Source organism: Loxodonta africana, chromosome 8 (genome assembly GCF_030014295.1).
Source record: "Loxodonta africana isolate mLoxAfr1 chromosome 8, mLoxAfr1.hap2, whole genome shotgun sequence".
Lineage (NCBI taxonomy): Eukaryota > Metazoa > Chordata > Mammalia > Proboscidea > Elephantidae > Loxodonta > Loxodonta africana.
Window position 1 is genome coordinate 45,700,033 of NC_087349.1, and position 24,524 is coordinate 45,724,556.

At 36.9% G+C, this 24,524-nt stretch overlaps 1 protein-coding gene across 1 annotated transcript in view; it reads left to right on the forward strand.

The window, feature by feature from the left end:
- The window catches only part of RELN (reelin), a 525,949-nt gene that overhangs the window by 356,271 nt on the left and 145,154 nt on the right, over positions 1-24,524 (forward strand). The window contains exons 17-20 of the mRNA XM_064289885.1: positions 906-972; positions 6,953-7,186; positions 7,874-8,035; positions 17,441-17,677. Of these exons, the coding sequence (XP_064145955.1) occupies positions 906-972; positions 6,953-7,186; positions 7,874-8,035; positions 17,441-17,677 (700 nt within the window). The remainder of the gene's footprint in view (positions 1-905; positions 973-6,952; positions 7,187-7,873; positions 8,036-17,440; positions 17,678-24,524) is intronic.

Genomic DNA, 24,524 nt, shown 5'->3' on the forward strand with positions numbered 1-24,524 from the left:
AAATAGTTTAACTATTTTATGATGATTACAAGACAGAAGAAAATTATAACGGATGATAAATTTTTTATGCCTGAAATTGAATACATGAGGTCTTAATAATCATTACATCTCTAATTGCTCATTGTTTTGTTCCACTTTTATACTATAAAAAAAAAAAAAATATGATGCGTTTATTATTCAGAGTTTCAAAATCTTTAAATGTATTTGAACCTGAGAATCTCAGAACCTACTGACTATGCAACAGTCAAGAGCTCTTTTCTCAGCATTCCAAAGATTAGAATTTTGGTTTGTAACCCCAAATTATCAGTCAAGCCAGCATTTAGGATCTGTATGATGGAAAAGACTTTATGCTTAACAACAGATTTTTCACTTCCCATTTCCAGGAAAGATGGGTTAATATTTAGAAATGTATGTGGTGATCATCTGCAATTAGTTACAGGTTTTGCCCATTTAATAATGGAAATTATAGTTATAACCTCTCCATTATATGACATACCAAATTGTTCCATTGTAAATTCTTTATTTCTTTACAAAGAATGTGAACTTCGTAGAGCATTCAAGACTGAACCACTAAAAATCTGCCTGAAATAATTTCAGCAAAAGAAAGAGGCTCTGTTAAGGAATCCAAATCATATGTCCCTACCTTCTTTGCCATGAAACATCTTAAAATCTTGAAAGAATTTTTTGTGTAAGTTAAAGCAGTTCCAGCAGATTTGTAACTAAGAGATTACCTGGTCACACAGCACTCCACATGTCACCCTGAATTGCTGTGCACAGTGTGTCCCAGGGATCATGTCTTACATGCAACGGGCCGTGTTTCATGAATAATTGCTTCACATGCTGTTGGTGTTGGTGGTTTTTCCAGGTGTGTTACCATTGTTTACATGATCTCTTTTGCTCTGCAGTGTATATTGGCCCATCTTGCCTCAAATTCTGCTCTGGCCGAGGACAGTGCACTCGACATGGTTGCAAGTAAGCATTTAATATTTATGCTTCTCTTTTTTGATGTGTACTTTATACGGTGAAGCCATGAGTCGTTTTAATTTGTCTTAATTTCCTTTTTAGGCTTTTTAGGCCTTGTTGTGATCAAAAATAGGATATGCCAAATGGAATTTAAGCATAATAGAATAATAAAATGTGTTTTATAAGTGGAAGTTAAGTAAATTTTCTAGGAGGCTAGGAGGCTAAAATGCAAACCAATTTTACCCGTCATTCTTTTGAATCCCTCGTAGCTTGATGACTGCCTCTTCTGGCTTTCGTTACATTCTTCAATATGCTGTCTTTCTATAAACTTGTTTTAGTATTCATGAGTCATATTTTAATTTCTAACATGCTTTGTAAATGCATTATAAAAATCAGTAATGACCCACAAAATCAAGGCTAAAGGAAACTAGAGTAGGTTAAATTTAACAGATATACTAAGAAAATTAATCATCTTTAAATATAGCTTTTCAATCTTTTGAATATCATTTCAGTCTTCCAAATGATGTATATAGTATTTTACAAATCAATGATATTGAATATGAAATCTGAAATTATACACTAACAGTTTAATATCTAGTCACTACTTGGGAATTTTTGTTATGTTTATGCCAAGAATGGATATTCACATTTATTATTTTTCATATTAATATTTAATTTTAAAATATCCTAAGAATTCCTGTAGCTACAGATACTCAGTATATACAGATCAAGTTTCAACAAATGGATCATCTAGTCTACCTCTTCTTGTCCTTTGAGCCAAAATATTAATTAATTAATTATTTAACTGATTAATTAATGGGGAAATTATAGAAAAGCATTTGGAAATTACATGTATGAAGCAAGACACTTTTCGACACTGAGATTAGACGATCAGGTTAATTTTTAAGCTGTATTTCAATGAATTTAATTACCAAAGAGACAATGGAAATGTTTTTTAAAGCATGTGAAGAGTTGAAAAGTTCCTATTCATACAAAACTGAATATGCATCTCTGTTTCACAGAAGAAAGAGTGCTTTTCAATAAAGCTACCAGCCTTCACCCAGAAACACTGACTCAGATCTACGAAACACTGGGCTGGTGTTCCCCTCAAGTTGTTATTCTAATTTATTATCCATATCCAGGCCATCCTCTTGTTTAAAGCATTTCAAATAAAATTAACATAAGGAGGCTAGACATGTCTGCAGTGCCTCAAGTTGTCCTGAAAAGTTTTGAAAGCAAATTATTTTAAAAAATGATGGCTGCTTTTATTAATGAAATACAAAGTCATATTTTTGAAAGACCTGTCTATAGTTATAATAGTTATCCTTCATACTTCACCTTTTGTGTATAATATTACTGTTAGGTTTTATTGAGGGAACCGTCTGTGTCACCCTTCATAAATGTCAGCAGAAATCCACATGGCATTTGTGTGCCTTTGGGCATCATCCTTTTTTTACACTGTACATTGTCTTAAATAATCATAGCCTTTTCCTCCTTCTGAGGTTTTGCAGAATATTTTTACCAGCTGGAACTTTAGTTTCCTGTCTGTGTCTGATGATGTTTTATGTACTATTCATCGGTTTTGTTCATTTGGGGCTGGGCTAAATGTTTAGCCACTACTTCCTCTTCCAAGATTATGTGCCTTGCTGAGTTTGAGCAAAATTGCACAGAAGGCGAAATCCCTATTCAGCACTATTTACAGTAAAACCTGTGAAAGCCAGAACCTGTGTAAGGCAGAAACCTGTCAAAGAAGGAAAACTCAAATATTTTTCACTAATAAAGAACAATAGAAAGGTGGTAAGACTGCACCCTGTCAAAGGTGGAAAACATGCAAGACTCAGAAAAACAAAGCAGTCCCATTGAATTCTGGCTGTCATGGGTTTCACCGTACTTCCCTTAAGCAGATCTTTGGATTTGGAGCCTCTGCAGCTTTGTGTTCTTTTCCTCCACTTTGCTCCCCCTGCTACTACCATTATTTGCTACCAAGATTCTTCCCTCTCTTAGTCCCTGACACTTTCTTGCCTGTACACAATCCCAAAGCCTGGGTTTCTAAGCTGACCACTCACTAACCTGATAAGCCTACTTCTGTTGGACATGTAAAGAGAAAGGAGAGAGAACATTAGAAACCTTCCGACATGTCTTAGTCATCTAGTGCTGCTATAACAGAAATACTACAGATAGATGGCTTTAACAAAGAGAAATTTATTCTCTCACAGCCTAGCAGGTTACAAGTCCAAATTCAGGGTGTCAGCCCCAGGGGATGGCTTTCTCTCTCTGTCGGCTCTGGAGGAAGATTCCTTATCATCAATCTCCCCCTGGCCAAGGACCTTCTCAGGCACAGGGACCCTAGGTCCAAAGAACGCGCTCTGCCCCTGCTACTGCTTTCTCGGTGATATGAGGTCCCCAACTCTCTGCTTGCTTCCCTTTCCTTGCAGCCCACACCCAGGGAAACTCCCTTTACATTGGATCAGGAATGTGACTAAGGGCTTTAAAATCCCACCCTAATCCTCTTTAATGTAAAATTACTATCACAAAATGGAGAACAACCACATGACACTGGAAATCATGGCCCAGCCAAACTGATACATACATTTTGGGGGGGGTACATAATTCAATCCATGGCACCCCACAACTACCATCCGTGTATCTTAACAGTGGGGCCAGTTTCCCTAACATACAGTGTGACAATAGTGCTACATTTGGAGTACATCCAAAAAACCAAGCCCATTGCCATCGAGTCAATTCCAGCTCATAGCAACACTATAGTAGGGGACATATTTGGGTTCAGGAGAAGCCCGTGTCATTCCTAAAATCACCAGTGTGTGCTGCCCTACTGTTTTACTGCCAAACAAAGGCTGCAAGGGTATTTAACAAAAATGTGAGTGGAATCCTTTTCAGCATTCTATACCAATTGTGTAGCCTTTGATTAAGAATACATTTTGAAAACCACTAGATGGGAGATGCCTCCAGCATGAGTGATCTCCAAATGATGACCAGTTTCTCCCAATCAGTAGTCGTAGGAAGACACATTTAAGATACAGAGACATGCATTTGCCCTGAAGTGCACTCTGACAATAGAGTCTGGTTGGGCGACTCCAAATTGTGGCCATAATAAATCACATTCAGTTTCCCTACTTAAAAATGTGCCCTCTTTGACAGATTTTGTTTTTTAAATCCATTTTGGAAACTACTGTGGAAACCCTGGTGGCATAGTGGTTAAGTGCTAACAGCTGCTAACCAAAAGGTCGGCAGTTTGAATCCACCAGGCACTCCTTGGAAACTCTGTGGGGCAGTTCTACTCTGTCCTATAGGGTCACTATGGGTCTGAATTGACTTGACGGCAAGGGGTTTGGTTTTTAGGTTTTATGGCTATTTAGAGTCTAAGTCAATAAAATATGTGCAAACCTAACTGTTTGAGGCTAATTTACATGTTTAGTAAATATTGCTTTTCCTTCCTCCCTACCTTCCCTAGTGCTGTTTACAACACCAAGACAACCCTCAGGCTTCACACTACAGAAGGTTTTGGTGTTTGGGAATCCAACTCATTTGATAATCTAATGGTAACCCCTCCAGAAAATACAATACATATAAAATTTGGCATTTGATTTTAGCACATTCATATACTCTATGGCCCCTCTGGGAGGTAACCATAGACCCTCCCCCGCCCAAAAAAAACCTGAGTTCATGCCATATTATCACTTCGTTGGTACACTTGCTTTATAAGAAGCTTGTTTCAGAGTTCAAGAAATTTTGAATATAATGGACCATAGCTACCACAACCTCCACCAAACTAAGCCCAGAACAATTAGATGGGGCCCGGTTACCACCACCAACTACTCTGTCAGGGATCACAATAGAGGATCCTGGACAGAGCAGGAGAAAAATGTAGAACACAATTCAAATTCACCAAAAAAAAAAAAAAGGCTTGCTGGTCTGACAGAGACTGGAGAAACCCTGAGAGTATGGCCCCCAGAAACCCTTTTAACTCAGTATTGAAGTACTCCTGAGGTTCACCCTTCAGCCAAAGATTAGACAAGTAAGGCCAACAATAAGACACATGAGGAAAGTGCTTCATAGTTCAATCTTGTGTATGAGATTAATGGGCACACAGAAGGGACAGGAAAACTGGAGGAAACAGGGAACCTGGATTGGAGAAGGGGAGAGTGTTGACACATGTTGGGACTGGCAACCAATATCAGAAAACAATTTGTGTATTAACTGTTTAATGAAAAACTAATTAGCTCTGTAAACTTTTACCTAATGCACAATTAAAAAAATAAAAAGGTTTGGATACTTGGGTGAGAGCCAAAAAGACCCTAATTTAATTTTATAATGGCAACATTGTAAATGTAGTGAGAAATGGATAACCAAAAAAAAAAGAAAAAAAAAAATTCGTTGCTCTCAAGTCGATTCTGACTCACAGCAACCCTGTAGACAGAGTAGGAATACCGAGTAGGATTTCCAAGGCTGTAATCTTTCAGAGGAAACTCTGGTGCTGTAGTGGCTAAGAGTTCGACTGCTTACCACAAGGTCAGCAGTTTGAATTCACCAGGCACTCCCTGGAAGCCCTATGGAGCAGTTCTGCTCTCTTCTTTAGGGTCACCGTGAGTCGGAATCGACTCGATAGCAATGGGTTTTTAATCGTTACAGAGGAAACTCTGGTGACGTAGTGGTAAAGTCCTACGCCTCCTAACCAAAAGGTGGGCAGTTTGAATTCACCATGCACTCCTTGGAAACTCTATGGGACGGCTCTACTGTGTTCTAGAGGGTCACTATGAATCAGAATCCACTCATTGGCAATGGGTTTTTGGAATCTTTACGGAAGCAGACTGCCGCAACTTTCTCCCATAGAGCAACTGGTGGGTTCAAACTGCTGACCTTTCAGTTAGCAGCTGAGCGTTTAACTGCTGCACCACCAGGGCTTCTTCAAGAAACGGATTGTTGTAGTTTTGTTATGTGCCGTTGAGTCGTTTCTGACTCATAGCAACCCTATAGGACAGAGTAGAACAGCCCCGTAGGGTTTCCAAGGAACAGCTGGTGGATTTGAACTGCTGACCTTTTGGTTAGCAGCCAAGCTCTTAATCATTGTGCCACCAGGGCTCCTCAAGAAGGGGATAATAGAGTAAAAATAAAGAATTTGAAATTAATTCCCAATGAGGGAACTCCTTAAAATATTCAATTATTGAGCCAGCTATGATAAGGTTTTCTCACTGATAAAAGACTTAGCGTGTTATTTTTGTCAGCTATCTTAAATACATAAATATCATAAATACAGGACTTTCTTACACAGCAGCAAAGAAGTTGGTGGTGGTGTGTATGTGTGCACATGTGTGTTGGTGTATGTGTGCACACATGTGTTTCCTTTTTTCTTAAAAGAGCTCCTTACTTGGGATCCTACTGACAGACAACACAGTTCTGCTGAGGAAACCTATCTAGGTCAAGGGTGTAAGCATTCTATTTTGAATGAAAATCTAAGTTCGAAATAGTTAAACATGGATTCATTTTCCAATCATTACCAAATATTTCAAATAAGTCCTATCATAAGCATAATGTATATTTTTACATTTGTTCTTAGAGGAAATTTTCATAGATACCACATTTGAAGTGTTTTATGTTGCTTCTTTTATAAATTTTATGGATATAATTATGAATAAAATTATATACATATGCCAGTCCTTTCATAAAGATTTGAAGTTGGAAATGTATATGAGTGTAGGTACATTTCCAGATAAATTACTGGCATGGTGGAAGGTGAGTGCTGAATTATGTTTTAATCATAAGCTTTTTATAACAGGGCTGTGCAGGGACTGTATTCTTCTGGAAAATTTACAGTCAGTCTGTCCTTACCAAGTCTTCAGATTCAGTATTCTCCAAAGACTAATGAGTCTTGCTTACTATTCAGTCAAATCCTTCCTCCTCCCCAAAGAAGACTCAGGAGTTTCTGAAAGTACCAACACTTTAAGATTTCATTTCACCATATTTCTTTCAGGTGTGACCCTGGATTTTCAGGCCCTGCATGTGAGATGGCATCCCAGACATTTCCAATGTTCATTTCTGAAAGCTTTGGCAGTTCTAGGCTCTCCTCCTACCATAACTTTTACTCTATCCGTGGTGCTGAAGTCAGCTTTGGTTGTGGTGTCCTGGCCAGTGGTAAGGCCCTGGTTTTCAACAAAGATGGAAGACGTCAGCTAATTACATCCTTCCTGGACAGCTCACAGTCCAGGTGAGTTAAGACAGAGTGGGATACTTACTGAAACCAGATACTAATGATGGAGTTTTTAGATCTATTTATTTTCATTTCTTCTTCTTTTCTTTTTTCTAATATATCCATCTTCCATTTTTTAACCAGGATGGGAGGCAGCATACAGTTATTTAGGGTTAATTTCCCCTAGTTTTTAATAAATTAGAGTGCTCACCAATGACTTTTATATACTAATGACTGACTAGATTTAGAAATAAAATGAAATGTTAGCATCAAAACTGTTTTCTCAAGCCAAAGGCTAGTTAATTATTTATGTAGTTTTATTTATTTGACAGCTTGCAGAGGCTGATTAGATTTACCCTACATCTTCCCTTCCCCCAGTGCCTAATAAATAATGCAGTAAAGGAATGATTGGCATTTTAAGCGTGCATACACAAGTGCATAGTACAAATATGTGTAAACATACAGTTGTATATGCATGTATATGTCCGTGTATAAAACATATGCATTGATCTCACCTCTTACATATATTCATACATCTCACAATGAAATTACATTTTTCTAAAGAAGGAAGAGTGGGAACCTATGGCTTTCAGGCAGTTCATCTAAATTTGTTTGAAATTCTTTTAAAACCATGAAGAAAACTATGGGATTTAAAAAAAAAAAAAACTCTTTTTATGCATGCACTAATTATAAATTGCTCTCTAGGTTTCTTCAGTTCACGCTGAGGCTGGGAAGCAAGTCTGTTCTGAGTACATGCAGAGCCCCAGACCAGCCTGGTGAAGGAGTTCTATTGCATTATTCTTATGATAACGGGATTACTTGGAAACTCCTGGAGCACTATTCATATCTCAACTACCATGAGCCCAGGTAGGTTGGACAGCATTTGGAGAAAAGGCAAGAGTAATGTCTCCTTCCTACGGAAATATAATTCAAATAGTATAAGATTTCATATAATTTTCTGTTGAGAGATGGTGAGGACAAAAAGATTGATGTGTCTTGCAATGAACAACAAGCAAGCCACAGTCACCTAATCCATTCGTCCTAGCTGACTTCTGACAATTTGAAGAAATCGATTCTTACATTTTAAAAGGTGTATTTAGAGAGATACTTTGATGATTAGGTAAGAGAAAAATAGTTAATGCCTTATTTTCCTTATTCAACTATAATGTAAGCTATTACATATTGTTTTAATATGGCACTAAAATATAAATGCTGTTACAAATGTTTGTTAGCAAAATTATAATACATTATAATTAAATCAGGAATGAGGCATTATTTCATAAAATCTGATATCAAATATCTGTTTTTAAAATTTATATTCAATGCAATTAGGTAATGAGTACACCGAAAATTTTCTAGTGTTTTTTTATAACGTCTATGGCAAAATGGAGTGTGAGGATATATTTAAAACCCTTTCTTCAAGCCACTTCTATTTTTTCTTTAGCTAATGTATTTCATAACCTGTAGTCCCAGTTGTGAAACTTAAATTTTACTTGCAACAGGGCCATTCTTCAGCACCAGCAGAGTAGAAACTACAATTAGTGGTATAATTTCAGAAGCATCTGAAAGATCTCCACTCCTGCTCACTGGAATCCCTTTAAAGAGAGAAGGGAAGAGGAGAGTAGGAAAACTCAAAGTTAAGTTTTAAAGTTAAAATACCAATAGAGGAGGTGACACTGTGGCTTACATTCATATTCAGATATAAAGAACCAACACCATTTCCCTTCCTGGAAGGACATTTTGATCACGGGAAGAGGGGAAAGAGTGTGAGGGCTCAGGCCACAGAGGTTTGCATTGGCACCACAGCAAGAAGACAGGGTCCGAAAAGTAAGAGAGACAATTTACATGCTTTAAAATTTTGTCTAGGACTCCCCAAGTGTTTGCAAATAGCTAAGAAATTTCCTTTTCATGGCAAATGAAGTAATATGTAGCAGATACTAATTAACAATTATTGTGGGGACCATGATCTTGGGGAATATCTAGCTCAACTGGCATAACATACTTTATAAAGACTATGTTCTACATTCTACTTTGGTGAGTAGAGTCTGGGATATTAAAAGCCTGTGAATGGCTGTCTAGGATACTCCACTGGTCTCACCCCTTCGGGAGCAAGGAGGAATGAAGAAACTAAAGATACAAGGGAAAGATTAGTCCGAAGGACTAATGGGCCGCATCTACCACAACCTCCACCACACTGAGTGCAGTACAACGAGATGGTGCCTGGCTACCACCATTGCCTGCCCTGACAGGGATCGCAATAGAGGGTCCTGGCCAGAGCTAGAGAAAAATGTAGAACAAAATTCTAACTCAAAAAGAAGGACCAGACTTGCTGGCCTGACAGAGACTGGAGAAACCCTGAGAGTATGGCCCCCAGACACGCTTTCAGCTCAGTAATGAGGTCACTCCTGAGGTTCACCCTTCAGCCAAAGATTGAACAGGCCCAGGCCCTTGTTCAAGACTAAAGGGGTGCACCAGCCCTAGGGCAGGGACTGGAAGGCAGGAGGGAAAAAGAAAGCTGGTAATAGGGAACCCGTGGTTGAGAAGGGAGAGTGTTGACATGTCGTGGGGTTGTTAACCAGTGTCATAGAACAATGTGTGTACTGTTTGATGAGAAACTAGTTTGTTCTGAAACCTTCATCTAAAGCACAATAAAGAAAAAAAAATTATTATAAGTTATAAATATTATGCATCATCAAAATTTAAGAATGTACCAGATATACTGGGTATTTTCCTTGTACAGGAAAATGTAAGGCTAAACTCACCTTCCTCACTCAGTAGGAGCACATGAATCATAAAGCAAAGCTTCATAGACTTTTCAAAGTAAACATTACAAAAAAAATTATACAAAAATCAAGGCGATAATGATGGAAAGATCAGGAAAATATCACTGTCCTAAGTTTACTTAGCCTAAAGCACAGTTTTTTCTTACAAAGATGGACAGCTGAAAAATTCAGTAATCAATCTATATCATGAAATTTAATCAATCTTGGTTGATATGAAAAATAATTACATATTTAATGTGCTATTGCAAAGGTGTGTTTAATCTTGCCTGCCATTTGACAGCAACATTTTTCTTTGCAGCAGAATCAAGGTGGCTTTTCAGTAGCAGGTATGTGTATAGCTTGAAAGATTAAGATCAGAGTGGAGACTTTAAAAAAAAAAAAGGAGAGCCTGGTAATGATTGCAAGAACACTTTCGTTTTCTATATATGAACCTTTGTCCATGAGATTCTCCCTCCCTTCCCCCTCTCTTACAAGTATTATTAATAAAAGGTGACAGACGAGAGTTTGATGTATTCTAGATACTAAATTATATTTCATATGATAAATAATAAAAACCATGTAAATTCTTCATCAGAGAGTTAAATATATCCTGATGCCTTTAGCCATTTGCTGTATTTTCTTCAGTATAAATTGCTGCCTATAATTGATGTGAGTTCTATATTGTTCTTCTCTTACATGATTGTTTGAAAATGAAGTGTGATCCTTAAATTAAACAAGCTAGTTTAAACCACTATAACTCCTAGCTAATTTCAAATAATTTGCTTATCCATGATTCATTCAGTAAATAAAAGAACTCTATCTGCCTGTTATTTATAAAATTTAAGGTCTGAAAATAGATATAAGTTATCCTGTTAATTCAAGCTGACTGAAATGTTTGAGGAACTAATTGGTACTTTTATTAGTGTAAAACACTGTGTCTTTGGTAAGACTAAAACTATTCTAGTGTTTTTCTTAATTATAGGGCTGGATTTTTTAATTCTGTAGCTATGGTGTTTAACCTTGATATATTTTCAAGTCTTGGCTATTGTATTTTATCTCTTCATTGTTTCTATCATGTCACTCAGTCCAATAATACATATCTTTATAAAACATTTTAAAAAGAGACTCATGAATTTAGTACCATCCTAAAAAAGGAAGATTGAGACAAAGTTGACCTAAGTCCCTGGGTCCTCATCTAGGAGTATTCTGATCAAATGGTTCTGTGGCTATGCTAACCAGCCAGTGTAATCTATGCATGGAGTTGTTAGATGCTGGTAAGTCAATTTCAGTTCATAGCGACCCCACATGACAGAGTCCAGCTGCCTCATAGGGTTTTTCTAGGCTGTAATCTTTATGATTTGACACACTGAACACTAATGACTGAAGATCAGACGAGTTGTGGAATGACATCAAGGACATCATACATGAAGAAAGCAAGAGGTCCTTGAAAAGACAGGAAAGAAAGAAAAGACCAAGATTGATGTCAAAGGAGTCTCTGAAACTTGCTCTCAAATGTTGAGCAGCTAAACCAAAGGGAAGAAATGATGAAGTAGAAGAACTGAACAGAAGATTTCAAAGGGCGGCTCGAGAAGACAAAGTATTACAATGACGTGTGCAAAGATCCGAAGATAGAAAACCAAAAGGGAAGGACATGCTAGGTGTTCCTCAAGCTGAAAAAACTGAAGAAAAAATTTAAGCCTTGAGTTGCAATAGTGAAGGATTCTATGGGGAAAATATTGAACAAGGCAGGAAGCATAAAAGAAGATGGAAGGAATACACAGAGTCATTATACCAAAAAGAATTAGTCAACGTTCAGCCATTTCAAGAGGTAGCATATAATCAGGAAGCGGTAGTACTGAAGGAACAAGTCCAAGTTACACTGAAGGCACTGGTGAAAAACACAGCTCCAGGAATTGATGGAATATCAATTGAGATGTTTCAACAAGCTGATGCAGCACTAGAAATGCTCACTTGTCTATGCCAAGAAATTTGGAGACAGCTACCTAGCAACCAACTGGAAGACATTCATATTTATGCCCATTCCCAAGAAAGTGATCAAACCAAATGCATAAATTATTGAACAATATTGTTAATATCACATGCAAGCAAAATTTTGCTGAAGATCATTCAAAAGCGGCTGAAGCAGTATATCGACTGGGAACTGCCAGAAATTCAGGCCAGATTCAGAAGAGGGTGAGGCACCAGGGATATCATTGCTGATGTCAGATGGATCCTGGCTGAAAGAGAGTACACCAGAAGGATGTTTACCTATGTTTTATTGACTATGCAAAGTCATTTGACTGTGTGGATCATAACAAATTATGGAAAACATTACGAAGAATGGGAATTCTAAACAATTATGCTCATGAGGAACCTGTACATAGATCAAGAGGCAGTTGTTCGGACAGAATAAGGGGATACTGATTGGTTTAAAGTCAGGAAAGGTGTGCATCAGGGTTGTATCCTTTCACCATACCTATTCAATCTGTATGCTGAGCAAATAATCTGAGAAGCTGGGTTATGAAGAAGAATGGGGCATCAGGATTGGAGGAAGACTCATTAATAATCTGCCATATGCACATGACACAACCTTGTTTGCTGAAAGTGAAAAGGGCTTGAAGCACTTACCAATGAAGATCAAAGACCACAGCTTTCAGTATGGGTTGCACCTCAAAATAATGAAAACAAAAATCTTCACAACTGGACCAATAAACGACATCATGACAAATGGAGAAAAGATCGAAGTTGTCAAGGATTTCATTTTACTTGGATCCGCGATCAATACCCATGGAAGCAGTAGTCTAGAAATCAAAAGACAAATTGCATTGGGCAAATCTGCTACAAAGGACCTCTTTAAAGTGTTGAAAAGCAAAGATATCGCCTTGAAGACTAAGGTGCACCTGACCCAAGCCATGGTATTTTCAATCACATGATATTCATGTGAAAGCTGGACAATGAATAGGGAAGACCAAAGCAGAATTGACACCTTTGAATTGTGGTGTTGGCAAAGAATATTGGATATACCATGGACAGCCAAGAAATGAACAAATCTGTTTTGCGAGAAGTACAACTAGAATGCTCCTTAGAAGCAAGGAATGGTGAGACTGTGTCTTAAATACTTTGGACATGTTGTCAGGAGGGATCAATCCCTGGAGAAGGACGTCATGCTTGGTAAAGAACAAACTCAGTGGAAAAGAGGAAGACCCTCAACAAGATGACTTGACACAGTGGCTGCAACAATGGACTCAAGCATATCAATGATTGTAAGGATGGCACAGGACCGGGCAGTGTTTCATTCTGTGGTACCTAGGCTCACTATGAGTCAGAACCAACTCTGACTGCACCTAACAACAACATCAACAACAACAATCATTGGGAGAGCAGATCTCCAAGTCTTTTTCCTGTGGAGCTGCTGGGTGGGTTCAAACTGCCAACCTTTTTGTTAGCAGCCGAGCACTTAACCATTGTGCCACCAGGGCTCCCAGTAATCTATGCGTAGAGTGGTGAAATCAGCAGAGGTTCCTACCCTAGCCCAAGATATGATGTAGAGGTTAAGAGCTTGGGCTTTACATCCAGGATGCTGAGGCTTAAATCCTGGCATTGCTACTTAGAAGCTGCTTAACCTTAGAGTGAGCATTTAACCTCCTTGTGACTCTGTATTCACATCTGTATCAGGGGCATAGTCATAATACATATTTTATTCAAGCAGCAAGAATTTGTTGAGCTCTTACTACATGCCAGCTGCTGTTCTAGGAGCTAAGAACACAATAGTAAACAAATAGTCTCTGATCTTTGCTGTAAAGATATTATCATCCCAATTTCACAGATAAAGATGTTGAGGCACAGAAAAATGACGTACCTTCCCTGTGGTGCAGAGACATTAGCCATTAAATGTCAGAGTGGGGACTCTAACCCTGGAGTCTGGTTACAGAGTGGACGTTCTTAACATCTATGCTATGAAAATATTGGTCACTTAAATTACTGCTATCGCATGCATTCTACTTTTCAGTTGTTATTTTTAAAAATTATATTGATCTCTTGAAATTATTAATATAAAGGACAATTATGTTCTAAAAGCATAGTACTTTTAATTTAACACTTGGGTTGAATGCAGTCAAGATGCATTGATAACTACTGAATATTGGAGAGCAAAAGTTAGAAACAAAGAAGGATCAGTAGTTGGAAAATATGGCCTCGTTGATAGAAATGTGGTTGGAGATCACGTGGTAGAATTTTTCAAAAGCAACAATTTATACATTGCAAAAACCTTTTTTTCAACAACATGAACGATGGCTAAACACGTGGACCTTGCTGGATGAACTACACAGGAATCAGATCAATTACATCTGTGGAAAGAGACAATGGAGAAGCTCAATATTATCAGTTAGAACAAGGCCAGGAGCCGACTACAGAACAGACCATCAATTGATCATATGAAAGTTCAAGTTGAACCTGAAGAAAATTAAAACAAATCCACAAGAGCCAAAGTATGACCTTGAGTATATGCCACCTGAATATATCCTTGAGACTCTCTGAAGGATAGATGTGATGTATTAAACACTAACGACTGAAGACCAGACTAGTTGTAGGATGACATCAAAGACATACGTGAAAAAAGCAAGAGGTCATTAAAAAGACAGAAAAGAAAAAAAGTCAAAATGGATGTCAGAAGAGACTCTGAAACTTGCTCTTGAACATAGAATAGCTAAAGCAAACAGAAGAAATGATGAAGTGAAAGAGATGAACAGAATAGTTCAAAGGGTGGCTTGAGAAGACAAAGTAAAGCATTATAATGAAATGTGCGAAGACCTGGAGTTAGAAAACCAAAAGAGAAGAACATGCTTGGCATTTCTCAAGCTGGAAGAACTTAAGAAAAAATTCAAGCCTCAGGTTGTAATATTGAAGGATTCTATGGGCAAAATATTGATTGACGCAGGAAGCGTCAAAATAAGAGAGAAGGAATATCCAGTCACTGTCAAAAAGAATTGATGACATTCAGCCGTTTCAGTGGGTAGCATATGATCAAGGACCCATGATACTGAAGGAAGTCCAAGCTGCACTGTAGGCATTGGTGAAAAACAAGGCCCTGGGAATTGACAGAATACCAACTGAGATGTTTCAGCAAACAGATGCAGTGCTGGAGGTGCTCACTTATCTATGCCAGGAAATTTGGAAGACAGCCACCTGGCCAACCAACTGGACGAGATCCACATACATGCCCATTCCAAAGAAAGGTAATCCAAAGGAAATATTGAACAATATCGTTAATATCACATGCAAGTGAAAGCTTGGTGAAGATAATTAAAAAACGGGTGCAGCAATATATTGACAAGGAACTGCCAGAAATTCAAGGCGGATTTAGAAGAGAATGTGAAACCACGAACATCACTGTTGATGTCAGATGGATCTTGGTTTAAAACAGAGAATACCAGAAAGATGTTTACCTGTGTTTTATTGGCTATGCAAAGACCAAAAAATATATATATATATTTTTTAAAGACATCCGACTGTATGGATCGTAACAAATTATCGATGACATTGCGAAGAATGGGAATTCCAGAACACTTAATTGTGCTCATGTGGAACCTGTACATAGACCAGAAGGCAGTCATACGAACAGAACAAGGGGATACAATGTCATTTAAAGTCAGAAAAGGTGTGTGTCAGAGTTGTGTCCTTTCACCATATTTATTCAAGCAGTATGCTGAGCAGATAATCCAAGAAGCTGGACTATATGAAGAAAAACATGACAACAGGATTGGAGGAAGGCTCATTAACAACCTGCAATATAGAGATGATACAACCTTGCTTGCTGAAAGTGAAGCACTTACTGATGAAGATCAAAGACCACAGCCTTCAGTATGGATTACATCTCAACATAAAGAAAGCAAAAATCCTCGCAACTGGACCAATAAGCAACATCATGATAAACATAGGAAATATTGAGGTTGTTAAGGATTTCATTTTATTTGTATCCACAGTCAACACCCATGGAAGCTACAGTCGGGAACTCAAAGGATGTATTATTTCATTGGGCAAATCTGCTGGATCAGTTCTTCGGTCTTCCTTATTCATTGTTCAGCTTTCATGTGCATATGAAGTGACTGAAAATATCATGACTTGGGTCAGGCTCATGTTAGTCTTAGCACTAGTCAAATTCAATTATTAAATTAATGCATGATGTTTTCATTGCTGAACCAGTTTCAGTATAGTTCCATTCTTTTAACAAAGATTTAAGAAAAGTAAAGTAAAAAATTTACTAAAATATTTAGTTTGCATTTTACTATTTTCTTCTAATACAAAAAATTCACATTGGAGAAAACAATCTATCAAATTGTGGAAAGTATTACAAAACTACAAATATACCATAGCTGTGTCTTTTTAGTTTAAGGAGTGTTTTTAATTTTATATTTCTATATTTGCATATTGATTTCCCATTTTTTTATGAAATGTGTTTTCTCACATTGCTGAAAGTTCCACCATTTTCTTTATTTTTTGTGTCATCAGTGGTGATGGTCATGTTATTCTGCCCCATATTACAAGAGCAGATTATTTAAAGGAAAAGTAAATAAATATTTTTTGTAGCAAAAAGAATTGGTGCAGCATTTTTGCACAACTTTCAGTGTAAAAATATATTTCCAAATGCAATTTAACATTTTTCTTTACACAATAACTAAAAATAAAACATAATGAAAAATGTGAAAATTAACTTAATTTCTCAGTAAATCCAGCTTTAGACATTGAAAATTTCAAATAATTTCTTTTTAAAGTATCCAGCTTGTCACTTGGCTTAAGAAATTTATCTTTCCTTACTAGGAAAAAAGAAATCTCAGTCTCTTCAGTGAGTGTTTACTGCAGGCGCCTCTCCTGGTGTTTAACTGTACACTGATAGAGACAAATGTTCCATTTGCCATTTGCCATTTGCTTCGCATCTCACCTTGTGTATGGATGTGAGCAGCACGGTACTGTGATTTATGGAGCTTTCAAGCAGATGTCACTGCGGTGGCAATTAATGTATGGTTCCTGCTGCTGTGTACAATAATTGCTCCTGGAAATTAGATATTATTCTTAATTTTCTTCCCCATTTGTCAGGTGCGAGTTTGTTGTCATAGCTGCCATGACAGAGCAAGTGACCTCACACACTGTACTGAGCACATGGGAATGAGGAAATACCCTGGTTCTACCCAGACCAAAGCTGTAACATATGTAAGAAACTACCCAAGATCTTTTGCCAGACTAAGATGAATCCTGCCACTTTGGACACTATGTTTCACTGAGTTAGCTTTTCAAGAACAGATGAGTGAAAGAAAACTGGTATTTTTGAAGGTGTTTAGTAGACATCGTTGGAGTCAAACAAGAAACTGGAAATCTCAGATGAATGTTTGCAATAGTGGGGGAAAAACTTTATTTTTAAATACTATACTTCAGGGGGAAAAACTATTCTGCTATGAAGGTTTGTGTTTTAAGATACAAAAGTAATCTGAATTTTGACTTTTATTTTTGTCTTTAGAATAATCTCCGTAGAATTACCAGATGATGCAAGACAATTTGGAATTCAGTTCAGATGGTGGCAACCATATTATTCTTCCCAGGGAGAAGATGTATGGGCTATTGATGAGATTATCATGACATCTGTGCTTTTCAACAGCATTAGTCTGGACTTTACCAATCTTGTGGAAGTCACTCAATCTCTGGGATTCTATCTTGGAAATGTTCAGCCGTACTGTGGCCATGACTGGACCCTTTGGTGAGGATTTCATCGTTATTGTTGTGATTTTTTTAATGTTGCAGTTTACATCAGGGATTACAACAGGAGGATAATTTTCCAGTCAATTAGCATTTAACCATTTGTTGACAAACATTTACTAAACATGAACCACTTGAGAAGTCAGCATTATGTCTACAAGTAAGAGGTCTTAAGAAGGACTAAACACAAAATACTGAAACATTTAAATAATATAAAATTTCAATATATGTATTAATCTCAAAATTTCATTTTGCACAGTTATATATAAAAACCCTCTTCAAAAAGTATTAGTAAGTAAAGGGACTATCGTATTATCCCTGCATGGAGGCCCACAATGATCATGGTGAAACATGACTTGGCTCTAGTGACAATTTTTTAAAAATTTCTCATGAGTAGTTCTGTTTTCATTCAGTCTTAACATAAAGTCCAATAAGTTTTTCAGCCCTAATTTATTAATAGAGGAGTTCTGGTGGCGCAGTGGTTAAGCTCATGGCTGCCTACTGAAAGGTTGGCAGTTTGAGCCCACCAGCCTCTCTGCAGGAGAAAGATGTAGCAGTCTGCTTGGAAACACTATGGAGCAGTTCTGCTCTGTCCTATAGGGTCACTATAAGTAGAAATTGACTCAACAGCAACTGCTTTTTTGTTTTGTCTTTTTTAAAAAAATTTTTAAGATCTCCTTATTAATCCATTCTATCAAACTGTATTTGACTCATATGGTTAATGTTAGTTGTGGAATATTCTAGGCAAGATACCCTTCATAGTTATATTTTTTCTTGTAAAATCATGTGCACATTTATTTATACAATTAAAAGGTAAAAATAATTTCAGACTGCTATTAGCACTTGAGGGACATCAGTAGGATGATAGGATAATGAGCAACTGGGGTCAGGAGGTGTTACTTTAGATAGGAAGCGCATAAGAAGCTTCTCAGAGGAGGCCATATTTGATCAGGTAGTAGAAGAATAAGGAAGTTTCATTCACTTGGAGATCTATAGGAAGAGCATTCCAAATACAGGAAACTTTAGAGTACAAAAGCCCCAAAGCAAGAGTGGCCAAGGCATCTTTAAAGACTAGCCACTGTCGTCGAGTCAATTCCGACTCAAAGACTAGGAGAGGCCAATGTTGCTAGAGCCCACATAGTGAGGGAGCAAAATGTCAGGAACAGAAGCCAGTAGATGTACAGGAACCAGATCATGCCAGGCCTTCTAGGCCCAGAGATCCTGGAGTAAACAGGTTGCTCTGATTCCAAAGCCTACAACCTTTATGACTGTGCACACTGCGCCTCTTTGGGCTCCTTTAGGACTTTAAGCATGACTGAGGAATAATTTTCTAAGAGATTTTTACTTTCTATTGAGTCATGGTCAGGCCAATTTATTTTCTTCAGATGAATCTAGCCAAAAGCTATTCACTGCAGTTGTCTCCAGAGAGCGTATCTTAAATGACCCATCAGTGACCTTATCATAATTAGAGGTAAATTTTACACATCATTGCACAGAAAATTACCTTTGATGGGAATTGTGCATGTACAGTCACATCCCACACTCAGCAGGGTAAAATTCTAACATCAGAATGACAGCTAATGGAATGGAAGTACAGCTGGTCACTTTTGCTGCGAGCACTGTCAAATGAGATAGAGTGAAATTTCTATATGACAAAGTATGAGAGGTTATATTGTATGCTTTTTATTTGATATCCTCAGATGCTTGCTTTGATGGATATTAGTTCTTAGTTGAGCCTTCAAAGGAAAGAAGTGGAACAAATATAAGCAGATATAAAGATGGAAACTAACATGTGATTTCTTAGAATTCTCTGTTTCTGAAAATTTAGGTTGACCTGAGTTAAGAGTAATTCAAATTGGTCATTTATCATAAACTATATCCCTCAAATTTGTATAGTAGTTTTTTTTTTTATCTAGCACTTTTAATACAACAGTCATATCATGAATGCAAGTCCTGTATAATGTTTATTTTCATAAATAGTTAACATCTGCTCAGATAAACTCCAAAGTTGCTGAGCATTTTAATTTAACACTTGGGTTGAATGCATGATAACAGCAGTTTAATTTCTGTGCTTTGATCAAAACCCTAAGAAAAATATCCTTTCACACAAGTCTGATGAATATTCTTAAGCCACCACTGCTTTCATTGGTAGAGATACATTTACTTTGTGAAAGTACAATCACAGTAATTATAGAAAACCATAAGAAAATATAAATAGTTGTACAATCCCCATGGACACCTTGAGCAGCACTGTAGGAGTTTTATTAACAACCACATGTGAGCAATCAGATTTGACTTTCTGATCTTCCTTGAAATGAAAAGGAGTTGTCTTGGTTCTGAAACAACAGAGAGTATACTCTGGCAGTGATAATGAGACTAGAGAAACACATTAACTACTTTAATAAGGACATGAAAAATGCTCACTGCTCATTAAAATAAAACCACATGGAAGATCTCAAACTGTTCCCATTTTCTTAGCCAATAAGTCTGAATAAAACCCCTTTTAATGACACTGTTTTCTCTCTGCTTCTACTGAGGAGTATATCATCCAAGATTCAATGAGAATTCATTTTAGCGATGTTTTTCACAAACACTTGTGACAATATTGAAATTCAAGTGACTGTATTGACCAACTATTTATCATAACCTCCTAGTCCTAAAACAAGTTGCCTTTTTTTTTTTTAAATATAAAACCTTTGGAGCACATTATCTTATTAAGTAAAATCTTGTTAAGCACATTTAAATATGTGAACTCTGCCCTTCAATGACCTTGTGTCTCTCCAGGGAAATTTTGAGATGTATACATGTTCTGTACAAATGGCTGGTGTTAAATTAATTATTGTTGGCTTTTCCCAGCTGTGAGTTCATTTGACTCTCATTTTCTAACTCATGACTTTCTATGAGCGTGGATTATTGTTACTGAGAGTGTTCTCCAGGGAAAACTTGGACAATTGCTTTTTCATCTGAAGAACTACAGTCAATATGCTATAAATCACTTCGCAGCATGTCATCTCAAAGCACTTTTTTCAGTGGAGAAATGAATTGCTTTTAATTATAATAGTAATTTCCTTTCTTTCGTATATAGTATCTGAAATCAGAGCCTATGTCTGACTAGGTTTTTAAAATAGTCTTTAAAACCTCTTACATATATTTTAAGATCCCTAAGGGAATGAGTTTAACCGAGATTTGTTGTAAGATTGCATCTGTGATAATACCAAGGGACGTTTGCATTTCTCTATCCTATCTAGATACAACAGGTAGGAAGGACATTGTTGTCGTATTATGTCATATTAGTTTTGCTTTCAAAATGTATACAAATATGAAGGGATGGTTGTCATAACGTATTAGAATTGACAATTATTTTTGATAGTTATGATGTGGTAGGAAAAGACAAGCTTTGAGGTCATAGACAATAGTTCAGATTCTGGGTCTGCCACTTAGAATTTGGAAAATCAAAGCAGACATTTTTTAACTAGTGAGGCATTTTGAGGGGTGTATTTTAAGAAAGTTGCATCAGAGCCATCATATCAAAGTAGGAAATCACTAAGCTTCATTACTAATTAATGTACAAGAGACATCCCTGACCTCTAGTTCCACCCAGGACTCACCCTAGCTTTGTCCCTCATCCCAGCCATGACCTAGCCCATCTCCAACTCTTATTCCAACTCCAGCCACTACACTATCTCTGAGCCTTACTCTGTGCTAACCTCTAAATCTGGCTTAGGAGTCAAACATAGGCTAAGGACACCAGCCTTTCATATTCTCTGGTAATTTTTAGAAGCTGACATTTTAAGTATTTATTTATAAATTATCAAAAATGCTCCCATATCAATACAGTAACATCCCATCCCATTCCCATTGCCATCAAGTAGATTCTGACTCATAGTGACCCCATAGGACAGAGTAGAAATGCCCCATAGGGTTTTCAAGGCTGTAATTTTCATAGAAACAGACTGCCACATTTTTCTCCTGTTGTGGAGTAACTGCTGGGTTTAAACTGCCAACCTTTTGATTAGCAGCTGAGTGCTTAACCACTGTACCACCAGGGCTCCTTACAGTAACATCAAAAGGCCACATATTCAGGAAAACTTATTTAGCCTCTCTGAACCTTAGTTTTTCATCCATAAAATGGGAACAATAATACCTACTTCCAAGATTGTTATAAAAATTAAATAAGAAATAGAAAGCACCTAACAAGCACCTGCCTTTTCTATTCTCTCAAATGTTTGGTTGAGGAGGAAAAAGTTGTGGCATCTGTAGTATCGCATTTAGATCTAAATTATGAGCAACTTTTTGAATTTTAAAAGCCAGTAAACATTTTTTTTTCCTCAAGTAATGCAGAAGAACATCTCTCTAAAACTTAAAGAGAATAAAATAGAAACTTTTTTAAATGTATTTTGAGTGGGGAATAAAGTTGGAGGATTGTGCAATGAAAAGCTCATAGTGGGTACAGTTTCCTTCTCAAATACCAACCATCCTCTCCATCCAGGTGGATAATATTCCAGCAACCCTGAATATTTTACCATAGCAAGATTTTATGAATAGTGATTAGGTTTCTGGGAAACCCCAGACATAAAGGACCATAATAGCCTGTTTATCCCATACCCATTGCTGTCCCGTTGATTCCGACTCATGGCGACCCTATAGGACAGAGTAGAACTGTCCCATAGAGTTTCCAAGGAGCGCCTGGTAGATTAGAACTGCTGACCTTTTGGTTAGCTGCCAAACGATATGTAACTTAAATAAAATGAAAGAAAGCAATACTGTCACTCTATTAATAATTAAAGTAAAAAATAATAGGAGATAAGAAAAGCTAGAGTTTTTACTTATTTTTAATGGTGTTTAATTAGACAGAAGCAGATCGAATTAAAAGAAGATTTAGAAATAACTGAGACTTGTAGAAATGTTGAAAGGATCTCCTAGGTGCTTTCATTGGTACTAAAAATAGAAAGTTCTGATTCCTTGTTAAGTTCAATTTTTTTTTAGTTAAAGCTTTCTTTTTTCCTTATACAAGTAAATCACTAGCACTAGTCATGTTTAGGGTCATATTTTAAGAGGAGAAATGTCCTAAAGTAAGTAGTGAAAATAGAACAATGGTCAAGAAGTGAAATTAGCTGTGAGTGACGAAAGGCATGTGAAACAAAAGGATAACATTGTGTGGTGTGTGATGATGTGATGGGAAGACATTTGAAGCCCAATATTTCACACTGGCCCCAGGTGGCACGGTCAGCCCTGAAGATGTAGGAAGCTAGGGTATAAAACAAAGATAACAGCTGCAAGGTGGATGGTCCTAGTCAAAGGGAATGGACAAATGGCTACATTCAAAAAGTATGTGTTTATATCTCAAGGGGTGTCTAAGAACATGGACAAGGAGAAAGAATTTGTTTTTATATTTTATGAGAAGCAGGAGTTACCCAGGGAAAAATTCCAGGCTAAAAAGGAGGCTCTTATAATATAACTTAAATACAGTGTATTTGCAATAAAAGGTAGGAAGTAATACTGTAGCTCTAGTAACAATTTAAGAAAAGCAAGAAATTAGTATTATACAATAATCATGTAATTGATAAATAGCAGAACTGAATGGTGTGTGAAATGTACTTTAAGATATATGAAAGGGAGTATAAAGTAGTTAAAGTGCTTCTAGGTTATAAGGACCATGAGGCATTAACAATGATGTGTAAATGGATGACCTGGAAAGATTTCCAAACTGCCCAGAGAAACACCTTAGCCCTCAAGCTTCATAGGCCTGAGAGGCATCTGTAGAGACGTTTAGGCCCAGGGGAGAACCTATCGTGCATTTTGCAAGCATTGAACCAAAGATCTTTTCATAAAATCTACCTCTCCTTCGGCTACCTTTGGTTAATTTTTTAAAATAAGAATACCTGTTTGAAAGGGTTTGAAAGAGTCAGTGTCTTTACGATGCAGCGGATTCTTAAATCTTTTGGACTGGGCTTGTGAAACTAATCAAAGAAGTTGTCTAATACTAATGGAAGGAAGTGTCCTTGGTAAACAAAGGAAATGCCAAGTTAGTGCCCAGTCGAAACTTTAGACAACCCTGATTATCGGCTTAGGTTACAAGAAAGAATATTACGAAAACACCTTTGTAAAATGAATCTACTCATGGAATAAAATATTAGCCAGGTACGTTTCTTTAGGATTTTTTTTTTTCATTAAAAATGAGCTTATAACTTTTGTAGAAATTTTGTTAGCTTAAATATTTTATTATCAAGCCTAGAGTATTCTTCAGTTTATTTTTTACAAAGACTATCAAAAAGAGCACTAGATCAACTAAAATAGTGCTGCTGGAGGAGATCAGGGCAAGATGGCTCCCAAGAGCCACCTCAACTACCTTTTCACAGTAAGTGATCATTCTAAGAAGATTAGCAGATAGATGAGGTAAATGCATTGAGTGACAAACTGAAGAGTCACTTATTATTCTCAACAGCTGTGCAATGAAGACTCTGAGCACTCAGGGGTATTAGTGCCACTATAAAATTGCTAATATAATTGAATATACTCCCAAATTAGTTTATAAAGTACTTTCTAAAGCAGAGCCTATTTATTTGGCTTTTTCATTGTGAAGTTTTCATTACATGATATAAGTTTTTTATTCATTGATAGATTAATTTATTCAACTATTCGTTGATTACATCACAAGTACTGCTTGTAGACACTGAAGGTGTATCAGTCAGTAGTGGAGATGAAGATAGAAAAGCCCTCCCTTTGTAGTACTTACTACATTCTAGAGCGGAAGAAAAACAGAAAACAAGTAAACAAATTCATAATGATATTTTAGATAGAAATAAGTACTGTGGAGAAAATAAGGCAGAGTAAGAGAATGGAGTATT